Raw genomic sequence first — 15,754 nt, 5'->3', positions numbered from 1 at the left:
TATTGTGGTTGCTTCAAACTGAGCTTTGCTCACCCCAGATGGGGCTGTTGCTATTTTTGTGTGTGGACAATTGACAGGTACTCCAGGATATCAGGAGACCGGAGAGGGTACTTCTGGAGGGAGTCATAGTTTGAGCTGAGGTTTAGTGGTCTTTCCCAGTATATGTATATGTATCTATATACCGGGGCATGTCCTGAGGATATGAGTTTGTTTGTATGTAGTTGTTTTGGATTACGTGTGGGCTTGTTTTATATTTTGGAATGTTGATACGAGACGATATTATATACTATTTTTAGTATTATAATTACAGTTGACACGTTTTGGGCTCATTGTAAAGAAAATTTAAACTCGTTTTCCGCTGAAATTAATTAACCATAATCAGATTGCATTGTAATCACGATTAGGAATTAAGGGCCCCACAATAAAAATCTTGATTTTGATGAGAACAAAATTTTTTTTCTTTTGTTTCTAACATATTTACTAAATGTGAAGTTGTTATCTTAAGTTGGAAGCTGAAACTCGAAATCAATCGAACTAAAAATATAGTGAACTGCGGTGTTTTGATGATATCTCATAGCTCAATGATGAAAACGACAAGCTGCCAAAACGACTGAATAGAAAATTAAATTTTAGACAATTCAGATTTCACAACAGCACAATTGGTGTGAAAGTTATCAAGGTGAAATATGAGCCACAAGTTGAGCTGATGAAAACGGAAACAACAGTCATATTGAATGGAGAAGTTTTGATATTTTGGTTATATCAAGTTGGCAGGAGCATTAAATGCATGTCCGGCGATTTGTCAAAGTTGGGCGGAGAATTTGAAAATGTGGTTGGCGGAAATTGCGCAGAAATTTCAGAAGACGCGTTTTATACGCGTCTTCACACGGACAAGAGGCTCTATAAATAGAGATCCCCCTTCATTCTGAAATTATCCTTTCTTCGACTTTTCTCTCATCTTATAGCATTTGATTGCTTAGTTCTATAATATTTGTTAGGTGTTTGTTCTCCTGTATTAAGAGAGTGTGTGTTCTCTTTGGTAACACAGTGAGTGAGTTGTACACTACCAAATATTATAGTGGAAATTCTTTTCATCTTTCCCGTGGTTTTTACCCTAATAATTTTTAAGGGTTTTCCACGTAAATCTCGGTGTCCAGTTTATTTTTTTATTTTCGGGTTTTATTATCTCAAATTACCGAAAGTGGGACCAACAAGTGGTATCAGAGCCTTGGTTTAAAATTTCTTAAAATTCTGAGTATGCTCTGTGGTTGCAGCCTAGACTGATCTTCCACATCAGAAAATATTTTTTGAGATTTTTTATTTAAGACGAGATTATTTTTCCAGTCTACTATAATTGTTGTAGACATAATGGCGGGAAGGTACGAGATAGCAAAGTTCAACGGATGCATTTTTATGCTATGGAAAATAAAGATACAAGCAGTTTTAAGAAAGGAGAATTGCTTGGCGGCTATTGGAGATAGACCGGTGGAGATTACAGATGATAGAAAGTGGAATGAGATGAATGACAATGTTGTTGCCAATTTACACTTGGCTATAGCAGACGAAGTATTGTCAAGTATCTCTGAGATAAAAACAGCAAAAGTTATCTGGAATACTCTGACAATGATGTACGAGGTCAAGTCGTTACACAACATAATTTTCCTAAAGAGAAGGCTTTATACTCTTCGGATGGCGGAATCCTCATCGATGACCGACCATATCAACACACTTAATACTCTATTTGCCCAACTCACTTCCATGGGACATAAAATAGGGGAAAATGAACGTGCGGAGCTTCTATTTCAAAGTCTACCAGATTCATATGATCAACTTATCATCAACATTACCAACAATATTCTTATGCACTTTCTAAAATTCGACGGGCAGAGGCTTTATCAATGATAAGAGGAAGATTTATGGACCGTGACTCCAGTGGGAGCCAAAGACGAGGTAGATCAAAATCGAGAAGTAAGAAAAAAAATATTTACTGCTTTAAATGTGGCGGCAAAGGACACTTCAAGAAAGAGTGTACGAGTATCGAGAAGAGTTCTCAAGGAAATGTAGTCAGTACTTCAGGCAGTGGTGAAATATTATTCAGCAAAGCAGTAACTGTTGCAGAAGGCAGACACAAATTTTGTGACACATGGATTATGGATTCAGGAGCGACGTGGCACCTGACGTCTCGGAGAGAATGGTTTGATCATTATGAACCAGTCTCAGGAGGATCTGTATTCATGGGAAATGATCATGCCTTGAAAATCGCTGGGGTCGGTACTATCAAAATTAAAATATTTGATGGCACCATTCACACCATACAGGAGGTACGACATATGAAAGGACTGACGAAAAATTTTTTGTCCTTGGAACAATTGGATGATATCGGGTGCAAAACTCGTATCGAGAATATGATCATGAAAATTGTGAAAGGCGCGCTTGTGTTTATGAAGGCGGAAAAGGTTGCTGCAAATCTGTATGTACTTTTGGGAGAAACACACAAAGAGGCAGAACTAGCTGTTGCATCAATTGGTTCAGGAGAAGAATTAACAGTGTTATGGCATAGAAAGATCGGGCATATGTCAAAACGATGGTTGAAAATTCTCTCAGAACGGAAGCTACTGCCGGGACTTACAAAAGTATCACTACCTTTTTGTGAGCATTGTTTTACAAGGAAACAACACATATTAAAGTTTGGTACTTCTACTGCCAGGAGCAAAAGCATATTGGAGCTGATTCATTCGGATGTTTGGCAAGTACCGGTTGTATCCCTAGGAAGAGCGAGATATTTTGTCTCGTTCATTGATGATTTCTCTAGGAGATGTTGGGTGTATCCAATCAAGAAGAAACCAGATGTTTTCCAGATCTTCAAAGAATTCAAAGCGCGGGTTGAACTTGATTCATAAAAAAAATCAAGTGTCTGAGGACTGACAATGGAGGAGAATATACCAGTGACGAATTTGATGCATATTGTCAACATGAGGGCATCAAAAGACAATTCACGACGGCTTACACACCTCAACAGAATGGAGTGGCGGGGCGGATGAACAGAACTTTGTTGAACAGAACAAGAGCTATGTTGAGAACTGCGGGTCTAGACAAGTCATTTTGGGCAGAAGCAGTCAAAACCGTTTGTTATATTATCAATCGTTCTCCTTTAGTGGCGATTGATCTGAAGACTCCGATGGAGATGTGGATGAAGCCGACAGATTATTCTCATTTGCATTCATTTGGAAGTCTGGTGTACGTTCTGTACAATGAGCAAGAAAGATTAAAGTTGGATTCGAAATCTAGAAAATGTATCTTCTTGGGTTATGCTGATGGAGTAAAGGAGTTTCGCTTGTGGGATCCTACTGTCCACAAGCTTGTCATCAGCAGGAATGTTATCTTCGAGGAAGATAAAGTAAAGGAAGACAAAGGCACACTGAATTCAGAAACTTCTATAATTTAGGTGAAAAATAGGACAGATGAAGGTCAAATTTCTTGTGAAGCAGTACTAGAGCACGAAGAACATGAACATGTTGAGTCTGAGGTTTCCAATGTAAGGCAGTCAACTCGAGACACAAGACCACCAGGTTGGATTTCAGATTATGTCACTAAAAGCAATATTGCATATTGTCTATTATCAGAGGATAATGAGCCATCGAATTTCCACGAAGCTACTCAAAGCTCAGATGTATCCTTGTGGATAATAACAATGCAAGAAGAGTTGGAGGCATTAGACAGAAATAAAACTTGGGGTCTTGTTACACTACCATGAGGAAGGAAAGCCATTGGAAACAGATGGATCTATAAGATCAAGCGTGATGGCAATAACCAAGTGGAGCGGTATAGTGCTAGATTGGTGGTAAAAGGGTATGCTCAGAAAGAAGGCATTGAATTCAATGAAATATTTTCTCCTGTGGTTTGGTTTACAACAGTCAGAGTGGTGCTGGCATTGTGTGCAGTGTTTGACCTATATCTAGAACAGCTAGATGTGAACACAGCATTTCTTCATGGAGATCTTGAAGAAGAAATCTATATGCTCCAGCCAGAAGGTTTTGCGGATGTAATGACCCGATTTAATTATATGTTCTTTGACGATAATTAAGATTAATTATTTTAAATTGAGGAATTTAAAATAATTAAGTTAAATAATTAAATTGTGTGTTGAAATATGTATTAGAAAATATCGGTTTATCGACGATATTAAAATATGTATTTAAAATTTATAGCACACGAGAGTTGAAATAAAATAGATCGGGTCAAGTTTCGAACCCCGAAAAGATAAAAGATAAACACACATATAATATTAATATATATATATATATATATATATATTATAATACACTCTCTCTCACACACTACACCTATTCACACACACGAATCCACTCTCTCTCCCCGTAACTTTCTGTAAACATCTTCAAACCACCGCCGCCACTTTGACCGCCGATTATGGCCGCACCGGTGATCGAAAAATTCAAATAAATATACGGTTGGAAAGCTCTCGACGTAAGCTTTCTGTTGATACCACGTTTGATATGAAAAATCGAGATTCCCGAAAACCCATCGGAAACCCGCCGTCCCTTTCTCCGCTGAATCGTCACCGTACGTCGCCGGAGTTCGGAAATTGATCGAGGGGTTTTGTTCCTTATCTCATAAGCTTTCTTTTGATACCACTTTTGCAAATTTTCGAGAACGACACGTCGGCTCTGATTTTGTGCGTGATTTCCGGTCATCTTCTCCGGCGAGTTTGCCGCCTGTTGCCGGTTAGCGTCGGTTTAGGCTCGAGTTTAGCCACTGTTATTGGACGTACAAGCTGTATCGGTGCGAATTGTTGTCTATGTAAATTTAATTTAATTTCGACTCAAATATTGTATCATTACTAATTAATTATTGGGTTATTATTGTAGGTTCCGGAATTGTACGAGTTGGAGGTATAATCTGGTGAACTAGGCGAATATTGGAATTTTATGAATTTAAAATGCCTAAATAGTTGAAATTAGATTGTTAGTGAATTTAAATGGTTGTGAAATTTTTATATGATAATAAGACCATTTAAATTAATATTCAGGTGATTTGTCGGAGTTGGCATTTCCAGGACTTTCTTGAGGATTTAAGTTACTGGTAAATTAGTCGATGTACGTAGAGATCAATTATTTTCACGATGTCTGACAGAGGCATCTGATGATCCTGTGTATGATTTATGTGCTATTTGTTGATTTCTGTGATATTATATGCTGACTCGCATATTATCAGTTGGTAATTGATGTGCAAAATAAAATAAAATAATTCTTTTGGTTAACACACATTTTATTTTAGTTAGATACATCAATACCACTGAACATATCATATTGAGCCTATCTGTGATTGAGATCCAGTTATATTTCGGTTGAGATCCGTTATATATATGATATGATATGGTGTTCTGGAGATGTTTGGCTACCTTGATTCGGTCCGGCTTAGGTAGTTGCTGGCTTCGAGGCTGGGCCATATCCCAGGCACGGTCCGCTGAGTCGTGGACCAGCTCGAGCATATATGTATGATTGTTGATATCGATCATTTGATTCCTGATATCCTGATATCTTGCACCTATACATGCATTGCATTCATGCATGACATCATTGCATTTCTATGTCATATATCGTGGTTACTTGATGTCTCGTACTGGGGTTCTGACCCCCGAGAGGGGGCTGTCGTGTCTTTTGTGTGTGGACATGACAGGTGGTACAGGTGGTTCGACCTCAGGCGCTCGAGAGGAAGCCTCAGGAAGTACCAGAGCTCCTTGAGAGTGGGCTTAGTTGTATTTAGCTACTGCGTGGTGTTGCTGTCTCCCAGATACTATATGTATATATTTGGAGGATTGTATTATAGTATTATCGAGCCTTGTCGGCTCTATGATATTTTGGGTTTGTATATGTCATGATTGTGTCTGGCTGGCACATGTTTATGATGTTGTGTTTATTGAGGGCATATGTTGTGTATTTTGAGTATTTGATTTTCTGGTATGTCCTATTTATGCGAAGGTCATGCCGAAATTTTTATAGGCCCAAACGCAAATTTTTAACTCACTTTTCCGCTGTTTACTGATTAATCATGATTGCATGTTAATAAATCGTTATTAGGATAACGGGCCCTCACAGCGGAAAAAGGCAAAGAGAACTTGGTTTGCAGGTTGAACAAATCTCTGTACGGTCTCAAACAGGCGCCGAGGTGTTGGTACAAGAGATTTGATTCATATATCATGAGCCTTAGATACAACAGTCTGAGTGCAGACCCTTGTACGTATTTCAAGAGGTCTGGTGATGATTATATTATTTTGCTGTTGTATGTGGACGACATGGTAGCAGGCCCCAACAAAGATCATGTCCAAGGATTGAAGGCACAGTTGGTTAGGGAATTTGATATGAAGGACTTGGGACTAGCAAACAAGATTCTAGGGATGCAAGTTCATCGAGACAGAAGTAACAGAAAAATTTGGCTTTCACAGAAAAATTATTTGAAGAAAATCTTGCAACGCTTCAACATGCAAGATAATAAACCAATTTCGACTCCTTTTCCTCTTAACTTCAAGTTATCCTCCGAGATGTGTCCTAGCAGTGAAGTAGAGAGGATGGAAATGTCTCGAGTACCATATGCATCAGCAGTGGGGAGTTTGATGTTTGCTATGAGCTGTACAAGACCAGACATTGCTCAAGTAGTGGGAGCAGTTAGTCTGTATATGGCGAATCCTGGACGAGAGCATTGGAGCACTGTTAAGAGGATCCTTAGATACATTAAGGGTACCTCGAATGCTGCATTATGTTATGGAGGATCATATTTTAAACTCAGGGGCTATGTCGATTCAGATTATGCAGGTGATCCTGATAAGAGCAAATCTACTACTGGTTATGTGTTTACACTTGCAGGGGGAGCAGTAAGCGGGGTTTCAAAACTGCAAACAGTTATGGCGTTATCTACAACGGAGGCAGAATACATGGCAGCTACTCAAGCTTGCAAGGAGGCAATATGAATTAAAAGGTTATTGGAGGATATCTGGCACAAACAAGAGAATGTTCTTTTGTTTTGTGACAGTCAGAGTGCCTTGCACATCGCAAGAAATCCAGTCTTTCATTCCAGGACGAAACACATTGGAGTATAATTTCACTTTGTACGGGAAGTAGTAGAAGAAGGAAGCGTGGATATGCAGAAGATCCATACAAAGGATAACATAGCTGATTTTCTGACTAAGCCAGTGAACACTGATAAATTTGAGTGGTGTAGATCCTCAAGTGGCCTAGCAGAAACGTAAGCAGCAGAGAATGTCAAGATTGAAAGGATGTATGGAGATATGTTTGATTCTTAATCAAATCTCTAAGTGGGAGAAATGTTGGCATGAGCATTAAATGCATGTCGGAAGATTTGTCAAAGTTGGGTGGAGAATTTGAAAACGTGGTGGGCAGAAATTTCGCAGAAATTTCAGAAGATGCGTTTTATACGCGTCTTCACACGGACAAGAGGCTCTGTAAATAGAGATCCCCCCTTCATTCTGAAATTATCCTTTCTTCGAGTTTTCTCTCATCTTATAGCATTTGAGTGCTTAGTGCTATAATAATTGTTAGGTGTTTGTTCTCCTATATTAAGAGAGTGTGTGTTCTCTTTGTAAACACAATGAGTGAGATGTATACTACAAAATATTATAGTGGAAATTCTTTTCATCTTGCTCGTGGTTTTTACTGGAGTTTCTCACGTAAATCTCGGTGTCCAGTTTATTCTTTATTTTCGGGTTTTATTATCTCAAATTACCGCAAGTGGGACCAACATATCAATCAGCTCATTTATTCAAACTGAACGATTCAATATACATCATAAAGCTAAGAGAACGATATACAAAATTTATCTTCATAAGTCAAAATCTGAATCGGATCAAAAGAAGCTGATAAATCACGATGGCGTTGCTGGTTCTGCACAGAATGGATAACAAGTTCTAGATTTCTAACAACCTGATCTGTCTAGCACATCTTTCTCATGCAAACTTGGAATTGAGTGATTCTTGATTACATGGAAAGCTAAAAGAAAGGGAAACAACTTTCATGTTCATCACTTTGCTCTGCAATCGACAAAGCAAGAGCTATAACAAAGAAAAGCCAAAAGCTCAACTTGTACTAGCTTGGCCACTTGGAACAGATCAGCTCAAGCTCATAACAGACCAGATCATACCATCATATCATCACAGTTTGATCAGATCGATATGATAATAGCTTAGTTTCAAAAAATGGCCAGAAACGCAAATTTGACTGTTGCAATGTTGGGATCCGTACACAGCCTTTCCAAACGATCATATTCTTGTGCCTAACGTATATCACTATTGGAGGCTATATAACATATTGAAAATTAAATAAAAGATTTAAAAGTTGATTAACAGCATAAGCATCCTACATTAAGAAATTAGCTAGAATGAGAACAAACCCAAGTGTGAGGATATATTTGATATATACATACACTGTAAAATTTCTCACACACAATCACTCACACATATACATGAGAGTTGAGTTTCAAAGTTTAGATGAGTGAGTTTTCACAAAATACATTAAAGATTGTGTTTGTAGTCTTGACATAATATATGTTAAAACATTATGCGAATTGTAAGGTTGCTGCTAAATGAGTGTGCTAGGAGTTTCAATTAGGCAATATATAAGTCTTAAGTTGAAATGCGTTTGTACAATGAGTTGTATAAATCAATGTCTTCTAGTGAATCATTCCTAAGTGGAAGAAAGGGTGACGTATGAGTTGTTAATCTTCGAACATACATAAATAAATTTGTGTCTATTTATTCATTGTATTTAATTATTGCTAATGTTTTTAAGATAAATTCTTAAAGCATTTTATGTGTTTTTCAAATACCCAAAATATTGCATATCAAGTATTTGATAAAATATTTAAACTAAAAATATTTTTATACATTCAACTTGTATATCTTTTAAATGCTTTTCAAAATGTTTAATCGGTTTTTGATAGGGATTATATTGAGCGTCTTCCGCTTGATTTGAAACCAAACTTGATTTAATTTCTCGGTGTTCGATATTTCAAGAATCGAACTATTCTAACTCAATGCTTATCTCTCAAATGATCCTATCAATTGATATCATAGCGGATAGTTCTTGAAAGATATTTTTAAATTGATTTTGTTCTTTAAAATTTGAAATTTCATATTTTTCTAACATATATATGCCAAGTTGAATTTTCGAGCATCTTGCAGCGACCGTGGGAAAAATGACTTAACTTTTTTCTCGAGTGTCGAAATGACAAATCGTTTTTTGCATTGCAAACTAGACTCGTATAGGATTGCATTGGTGTAGAATTTTCAGCCTGGTCATGCTCGAGGAAAAATAGTTTATTCATTAAAATCATATCATAAGACGAAATAATTGTTTATCCAAGTTTTGTGATCATAAAAAGGGAAGATTTTTGGGTTGAGAAACACAAAAAATCTTGATTTTAATGATAAAAAACTTTTTATTGTGTTTTTAATATGTTTACTCAAGTGTGAAATTGTTATCTCAAGTTAGAAGCTGGAACTCGAAATAAACCAAAGTGAAAATCTGGCGAACTACAGTGTTTTGATGATATCTTACAGCTCGGTGATTAAAATGACTAGCCGCCAAAACTACTATTGAATAGAAAACTCAATCCCAGACAAGTCATATTTCACAATAGCTCAGTTTTTTTGAATGTTATCTAGGTGAAATATTAGTCGCAAGGTTGAGCTGATGAGAACAGAAACAACAATCAGCTTGAATGTAGCAGTTTTGGTATTTTGGTCATATCTCTCAGCAAATTATTCAAATGGAACGATTCAATATACATTACAAATCAAAGAAAACAATCTACAAATCAACTACATAAGTCAAAGTCTGAATCGGATCAGAAAAAAGCTGATAAACCACGATAAAATTGCTTGTTTTGCCCAAAATGTAGAACAAGTTCTAGATTGCTAATAACTTGATCTGTCAAGCATAGATTTCTCATATGAACTTGGAATTGAGTGATTCTTGATTCCATTAAAAGCTAAGAAAAGGAGTACAACTTTTATGTTCATCAAGTTGCCCAGAAATCGATGAATCAACAACTATAACAAAGCAAATCCAACGGCTCAACTTATACAAGCTTGGCAACAGCTCACTTGGAATAACTCAGATCAATCTAACAACTCAAATTCATAACAGACCATCATATAAGCACAGTTTGATCATCTCGATCTGATAATAGTGGTTTATATTTCTAACCGTTCGATATGATAACAAGTGGTTTATATTTCTAACCATTCGAAAAAAGTTTCAACCGCCTAAAAACGATTGAAAACAATTCTAAAAGCATCAAGTTCTGAAAGAGTTTATTCACCCCCCTCTAAAAATCAAGAGAAAAGAAGAAGAGCACACTCAATTCATATCAGCTTACAAGAAGCTATCAGCCCAGATTTGAGAGAACACTTCAAAGTGTTATCACTTAAATTAGAAGCACATTTCCCTCGGTGTGTGAGAAAACTTTCGTGTTATATTCATAGACCAGTTCTCACACACACACCATCACCCACATATATACAGAGAATTGAGCGTATTGAAAAATTGAGTGAGTCTTGCACAAAGACAATAAACTTGTGTATGTAGTCTTTAACACATAGACGTTAAACAAGTGTTGGTTGGAGTCTATGCTAGGAGTTCAGCTAGGCAGTAGTGTAAATCCTAAGCTGAGTGGGTTTGTACAAAGTGTTGTATAAATCAAAGTCTTCTAGTGGATCCTACCCGAGGGGGTAGAAAGGGTGACGTAGGAGCAGTTGAAGTCTCCGAACATCCATAACCATATCTTGTGTACTTAACTGTTTAACTATTTTTTTCAAATTGAATTGATCAGTTCGAGCTGTTAGCCGTTCAGTTCTCACCATAACTGAACTCATACAAACAAGAACAGATCCCTCTCATTTCAGTTATTCAGTTAACACAAGGTAAAAGACTTTCAAATTAATCAGCTTTCTTAACGAATGATTACTTCTAGTATTTTCCGCTTGGTTTAAAACCAAACTCGATTTAATTCATCGGTATTTACATTCTTAGAATATGAGCTATTGAAGCTCATTGACTTTTTATTAGTAACCATTGGTTATTTAATTTACTAAGTGGTCTGGTAAACCGAAGGTTCTTAAATATGCAAAAGTGTAAAGTGATCACTTAGAGTTCCAAAACAGGCAGTGTGATAAGTCCTGATTGGAATGGGTTATTGCAACAATTTGTAAAGCCAAAGTCTTTTAGTGAAATCTTTCCTAAAGAGGAAGAAGGGGTGACGTAGGAGTTTTATCTCAAAACATCCATAAAATCAAGTGCCTTTACTTTATGCAAACACTTTCATTTTAAAGTGTTTCTTGTTAACAAGCTTGCCAACCGGCTATAGCTATCATTAAAAATTCTGAATTGTTTTCCGCACTTTTCAAGTGGTTTATATTTCTAACCGTTCGAAAAAGGTTTCAACCGCCTAAAAAAGATTGAAAACAATTCTAAAAACATCAAGTTCTTAAAGAGTTTATTCACCCCCCTCTACATCCTGTAAGAACAAATAAAAACTTACATGACGTCTCCATCTGTCTGCATCCAAGAAGGCAACGCCCCGGAGAGGGAGTTCCCAGTTAGATAGCTGGAAAATGGCTATTACAAATTAGAGAATCTAAAAATATTTCTTGTTACACAATACATTTGTTAAATTTAAACATGGACTATTCTATTTCGAAGCTCTGATACAAAGTGAATCCATTTATTTATATTCATGCAAAACCCATGGCTTATAGAATCTAGTAATTATTTTGGACAAGGGTCATACATGGGACATAAAGAAAAGTTGAACAAACAACAAGACAGTAACTTTTAAAGAATCTAAGTTCACACTTCTCGTGCTACCATAACCGTTTAAGATAATAGCATGAACGTGATGTTTATATTATAACAACCCCAACGCCAAAGTAACTTCTTGCGAGAAATTTGAGGTGTGTTGAAGGTAAAAAGACTTGTTTTAATAACAATATGCCCAAAAGCCTCCCCTAAAAAGTGAAGAAAGAAGAAGATGGTTGGGGTTCTCAGATTGGCAAAACGTGTTGTTCCCACATTGAGAAGTGTCTACTTTTACGCCTAGTTTTATCTAGATGCAATATTTCCTTTAATATGTCATCAAAGCAAATCTGTCCGTCTTTCAACTTGCAGTGGAGCTGCCTGTACATACGTCTTCTTCAGGTCACCCATAAGCTCTTCGTTTCAACTAGTACAAAATTTTCCATTTTGATTTTTGAGCTATGGAATCAAATTAAAGCCATTAATTCAACAACAATGTGGCGAATAAACTTGCTCACCAAAATCCTTACATGAAATCTGTTTTTGATAAACTACTGAAGCTGTCCGGAATTGGTCCAGTTAGGTTGTTGAAACTGAGGTCTCTGCATAAGAGATGTCAAAAACTGAATTGATGAAAATAGTGCAGAGAAAAAAGAAACATGTCCATGAACTACTTCATTTCGTACCGACAACTTTCAAAAGAGAAATCAATACTTGACAGCATGTTTATGAAATACTATTATTTTCTTCAAGTACACAACAATTCAAAGCATTTTAAAGTACAACGAAGAAACACGATCTCTCAATGGATTCTCATAGAAGAAAGGGGTTTACTAACAAGATTTTCAACTTTGTCATTCTTCCCAGATAAGCTGGCAGCTGTCCTACGATGTTGCAACTCCTCAAAATCCTGTGCAACCAAATCCAACAGTTATATCTGGGCGACAAATATTTCTCAACAATACCAAATTGTTACCATCACATGAATCATACTCACAGTGTCTTAAGGTGTGTCATATCGCCGACATATGGAAAAGCCGATTCATTTCCATTGAGGTCACTGATTCTCCTGAATATATAGAGTCGGATTTTCCTTATCACGATGTTTTTCCTTTAGCAATTCATTTCATTGCATTTTGAAACAAGTGTCTATAATCCTATCAATATTATAAATGTAATAACGAGGGGTGAAACTCAAATATTTTAAATTTTGTGGTACCCCAAATCACCAAATGCTCCATATAGACTGAAAAGAAATTCAATTAATATTTTATTTTTGCATTTCTAGACTAATTTGTTGATTTCGTTCTTTAGATATAGATAATTCTATTTATGAGATTTATTCAATATAATTTGGAAAAATATCTATAAGATATTATATATCAATCTTGAATAGAGTTTGGTCTTCATAAAACTCTTGTTTTCTTGTTTTACATATATGGAGTATCTAGGAAGATCTAGGTTAAGAAGGATTATATATATATGAGGACCGAGGTGTGTGTATTCGTGGGACGTGTGGAGAATTACTTGCGGCTTTCATATTCGGTATTGAAGATTTGCAAGACGAGTTTAAGTGATCGACTCACATACTCACGTGTTGCTGTTTGGTGTTGCCAGCACTCGAAGAACAACACTGACGCAGAGTGTTGATCGTCGATTGGTTTCAGTTGGCTTTGAGCAATACATGTTTTAGTTTATGCATCTTAGTTGTAGTTTTAATTTATTTTAGATGCTGTTTAATTTCTTGGTGTGTCAAGGAATTCGGTTTTGATAGTTTCACTAGTATTCTTTCGCTGTAAACGGATTACATGTTTTTCTAGTGAATTTCTTAGGCATCGCACAAGTAATTCGTACTTGTGCATAATTTAATTCTGGTCTCGGTTTATTTATTGCAACTATCCCAGCTTATTAACTACTAATTTCTGCTGCAATGTTGTGTACCCGTGTTGTCAACACTTTAGCACAACACAGAATTCTGATATATATATATATATACATTATTGAATATTTCCTGTGAGTTTATAAGATTCAGCCCTTACGAGACAGCTGGATTTACTGCTCACACAGACCCAATATGGCTGTCTCACCCATAAAATATAAAGAATATTAATGAATCATAGCATATACTATACTCACAAGTCGGTTAATTGGGTAAGGGTAGCAATACTGGAAGGAATTGGTCCCGACAAACCACTTCCCTGCATCACTCTGAAACGATCAAGTTTAAGTCACAAGTGAGTAAAACTCAATGAAAAATGATAAAAATTCAGACGATGGCAGAAGTAATGATGGCCAATTAAGTCTTACATTTTCGTTATGTTTTTCCAGTTCTGAATAAAGTCTGGTATGCTTCCTGTAAAGTTATTATCACCGATACGACTGCATCAATAAAGATGCTTCAGTGAACAACGTTTAAAAAGTTACAAATTTTTCCAAATGAAATTGAATAAAAAGTAAGAAAGTTACAAGTCCTTCAGCGTGGTCAACTTCGCTAGTGTCCCCGGTAATTCGCCAGTTAAATTGTTTGAAGTAAAGAGCCTCCCGTCATGAAAAAATATTGTGAAAAGATCAGCTTGAGAATCAAGCCAAACCAAGTAGTAACGCAAAGAAACATAAGCATGGAATATAAAGGCATAAAAATAAACATCCACACCGATGTCGGAACTAGAAGGAAAACATCCTCTTTCAAGAACTTAGTACATATATATTCAGACTATAAAGGCACAAAAATAAACATCCAAACCGATGCAGGTCCCTTCTCCCAGCAAAATCTGCCACTGATAAGAGGGAAAAAGGTGCAATTAACATATAATGCAAATTAAAGGACTTTACAATTTCTCTATGTGAGGAAGATTCCCGAACTCTGGAGGTATAGTTCCTGTCAGTTGATTGTACTCCAAGGTACTGTAAACATTTTCGATTAATAGAAAACGAGAAAACCTTAATCCGATCAAAATTTTTTACCTTTGACATGAAAAACTGTTAGAAAACACAAATGGGTATCCAAGAAAAACTTTACAGATTCGCTAGTGTGCTGATGTTGGCGAGTTCTTTCGGTATCGGACCCATAACCCGGTTTCCGAGGAGGGAACTGCGCCAGGGTATCGTTGAATTAGTGCCAATGAACTCAAAACATAAACAACAACAATCATTTTGTGAAATTTAACGATAAAAAAGAAGAAATGCAATACATGTTTACGAGTTTCATCGAACCCCATCCCGGAGGGATTGTGCCGTTAAGGTAGTTGCGAGTGAGATCACTGCATGTAAATAGAATGGCATCGAAATTTTGACAGTTAAAATTAGTTACAAAAAAGTTTCATAGAAACTAAATTTATCTTACTGAAATAATGTTTTTTTCTGGATCCCGAGTTGGATTAATATGTTAAATTAATAATTTCGATAAATAAATAAGATAATAATTTTTCGAAGTACCCGTATATAAAATTATGATCTCTTTAATATCATAAATTAATAATTTTCTAAAATTACAGACAAAACTCAGAAAGTTTAGTAAATTATTATTATATTGTTGTTTGATTTATTTTAAAAAAAATTATTTTTATTGTTATTATGTTTATACGATAAATTATATTTGATTAATCGATACAAAGAATATTATTTATATTAATTCAAAATAATATGATACATACATTGACGTAACAGTTAACACGATGAATTTTTATTTAATTAAATTTATGTTTGCTGAATAAAAAAACTCTTTCAAATAATAAATTATTAATTTATCAAATAATTAATATCTCTTCAATTTAATACCTATTAATAGGTTTTTATAAATAATTAATTTAATTTAATGTATTCAGTATATGTTACTTAAATATTTTAATACCTAAACTATTATACACAAGCAAATTACAAAATAATTTAAATATTATTTATAATAATAATGAATAAATAAAAACTTATAG

The 15,754-nt window shown here is 35.6% G+C and overlaps 1 protein-coding gene and 1 long non-coding RNA gene across 2 annotated transcripts; one reads left to right on the top strand and one right to left on the bottom strand.

The window, feature by feature from the left end:
• The first annotated feature begins 4,371 nt into the window (after positions 1 to 4,371).
• On the top strand, positions 4,372 to 6,019 carry LOC140977552 (uncharacterized). Its single transcript, XR_012175424.1, has 4 exons — positions 4,372 to 4,800; positions 4,887 to 4,910; positions 5,048 to 5,114; positions 5,698 to 6,019. It is a non-coding gene; the product is annotated as an uncharacterized lncRNA (long non-coding RNA).
• A 5,533-nt stretch (positions 6,020 to 11,552) lies between these two features.
• LOC140977551 (uncharacterized) lies at positions 11,553 to 15,130 on the bottom strand. Its single transcript, XM_073442304.1, has 10 exons — positions 15,017 to 15,130; positions 14,845 to 14,916; positions 14,658 to 14,729; positions 14,292 to 14,363; positions 14,133 to 14,204; positions 13,962 to 14,033; positions 12,823 to 12,894; positions 12,664 to 12,735; positions 12,356 to 12,427; positions 11,553 to 11,637 (listed from the first exon to the last, which is right to left on the bottom strand). Exons 1-10 carry the CDS (start codon positions 15,031 to 15,033, stop codon positions 11,568 to 11,570), a joined length of 663 nt encoding a protein of 220 aa, XP_073298405.1. The 5' UTR covers positions 15,034 to 15,130; the 3' UTR covers positions 11,553 to 11,567.
• Positions 15,131 to 15,754: the final 624 nt, after the last annotated feature.

The sequence above is a fragment of the Primulina huaijiensis genome, chromosome 5 (genome assembly GCF_012295235.1).
Source record: "Primulina huaijiensis isolate GDHJ02 chromosome 5, ASM1229523v2, whole genome shotgun sequence".
NCBI lineage: Eukaryota > Viridiplantae > Streptophyta > Magnoliopsida > Lamiales > Gesneriaceae > Primulina > Primulina huaijiensis.
Note: the sequence above shows the minus strand (reverse complement) of the source record. Positions and strands in the feature narration are given on the sequence as shown.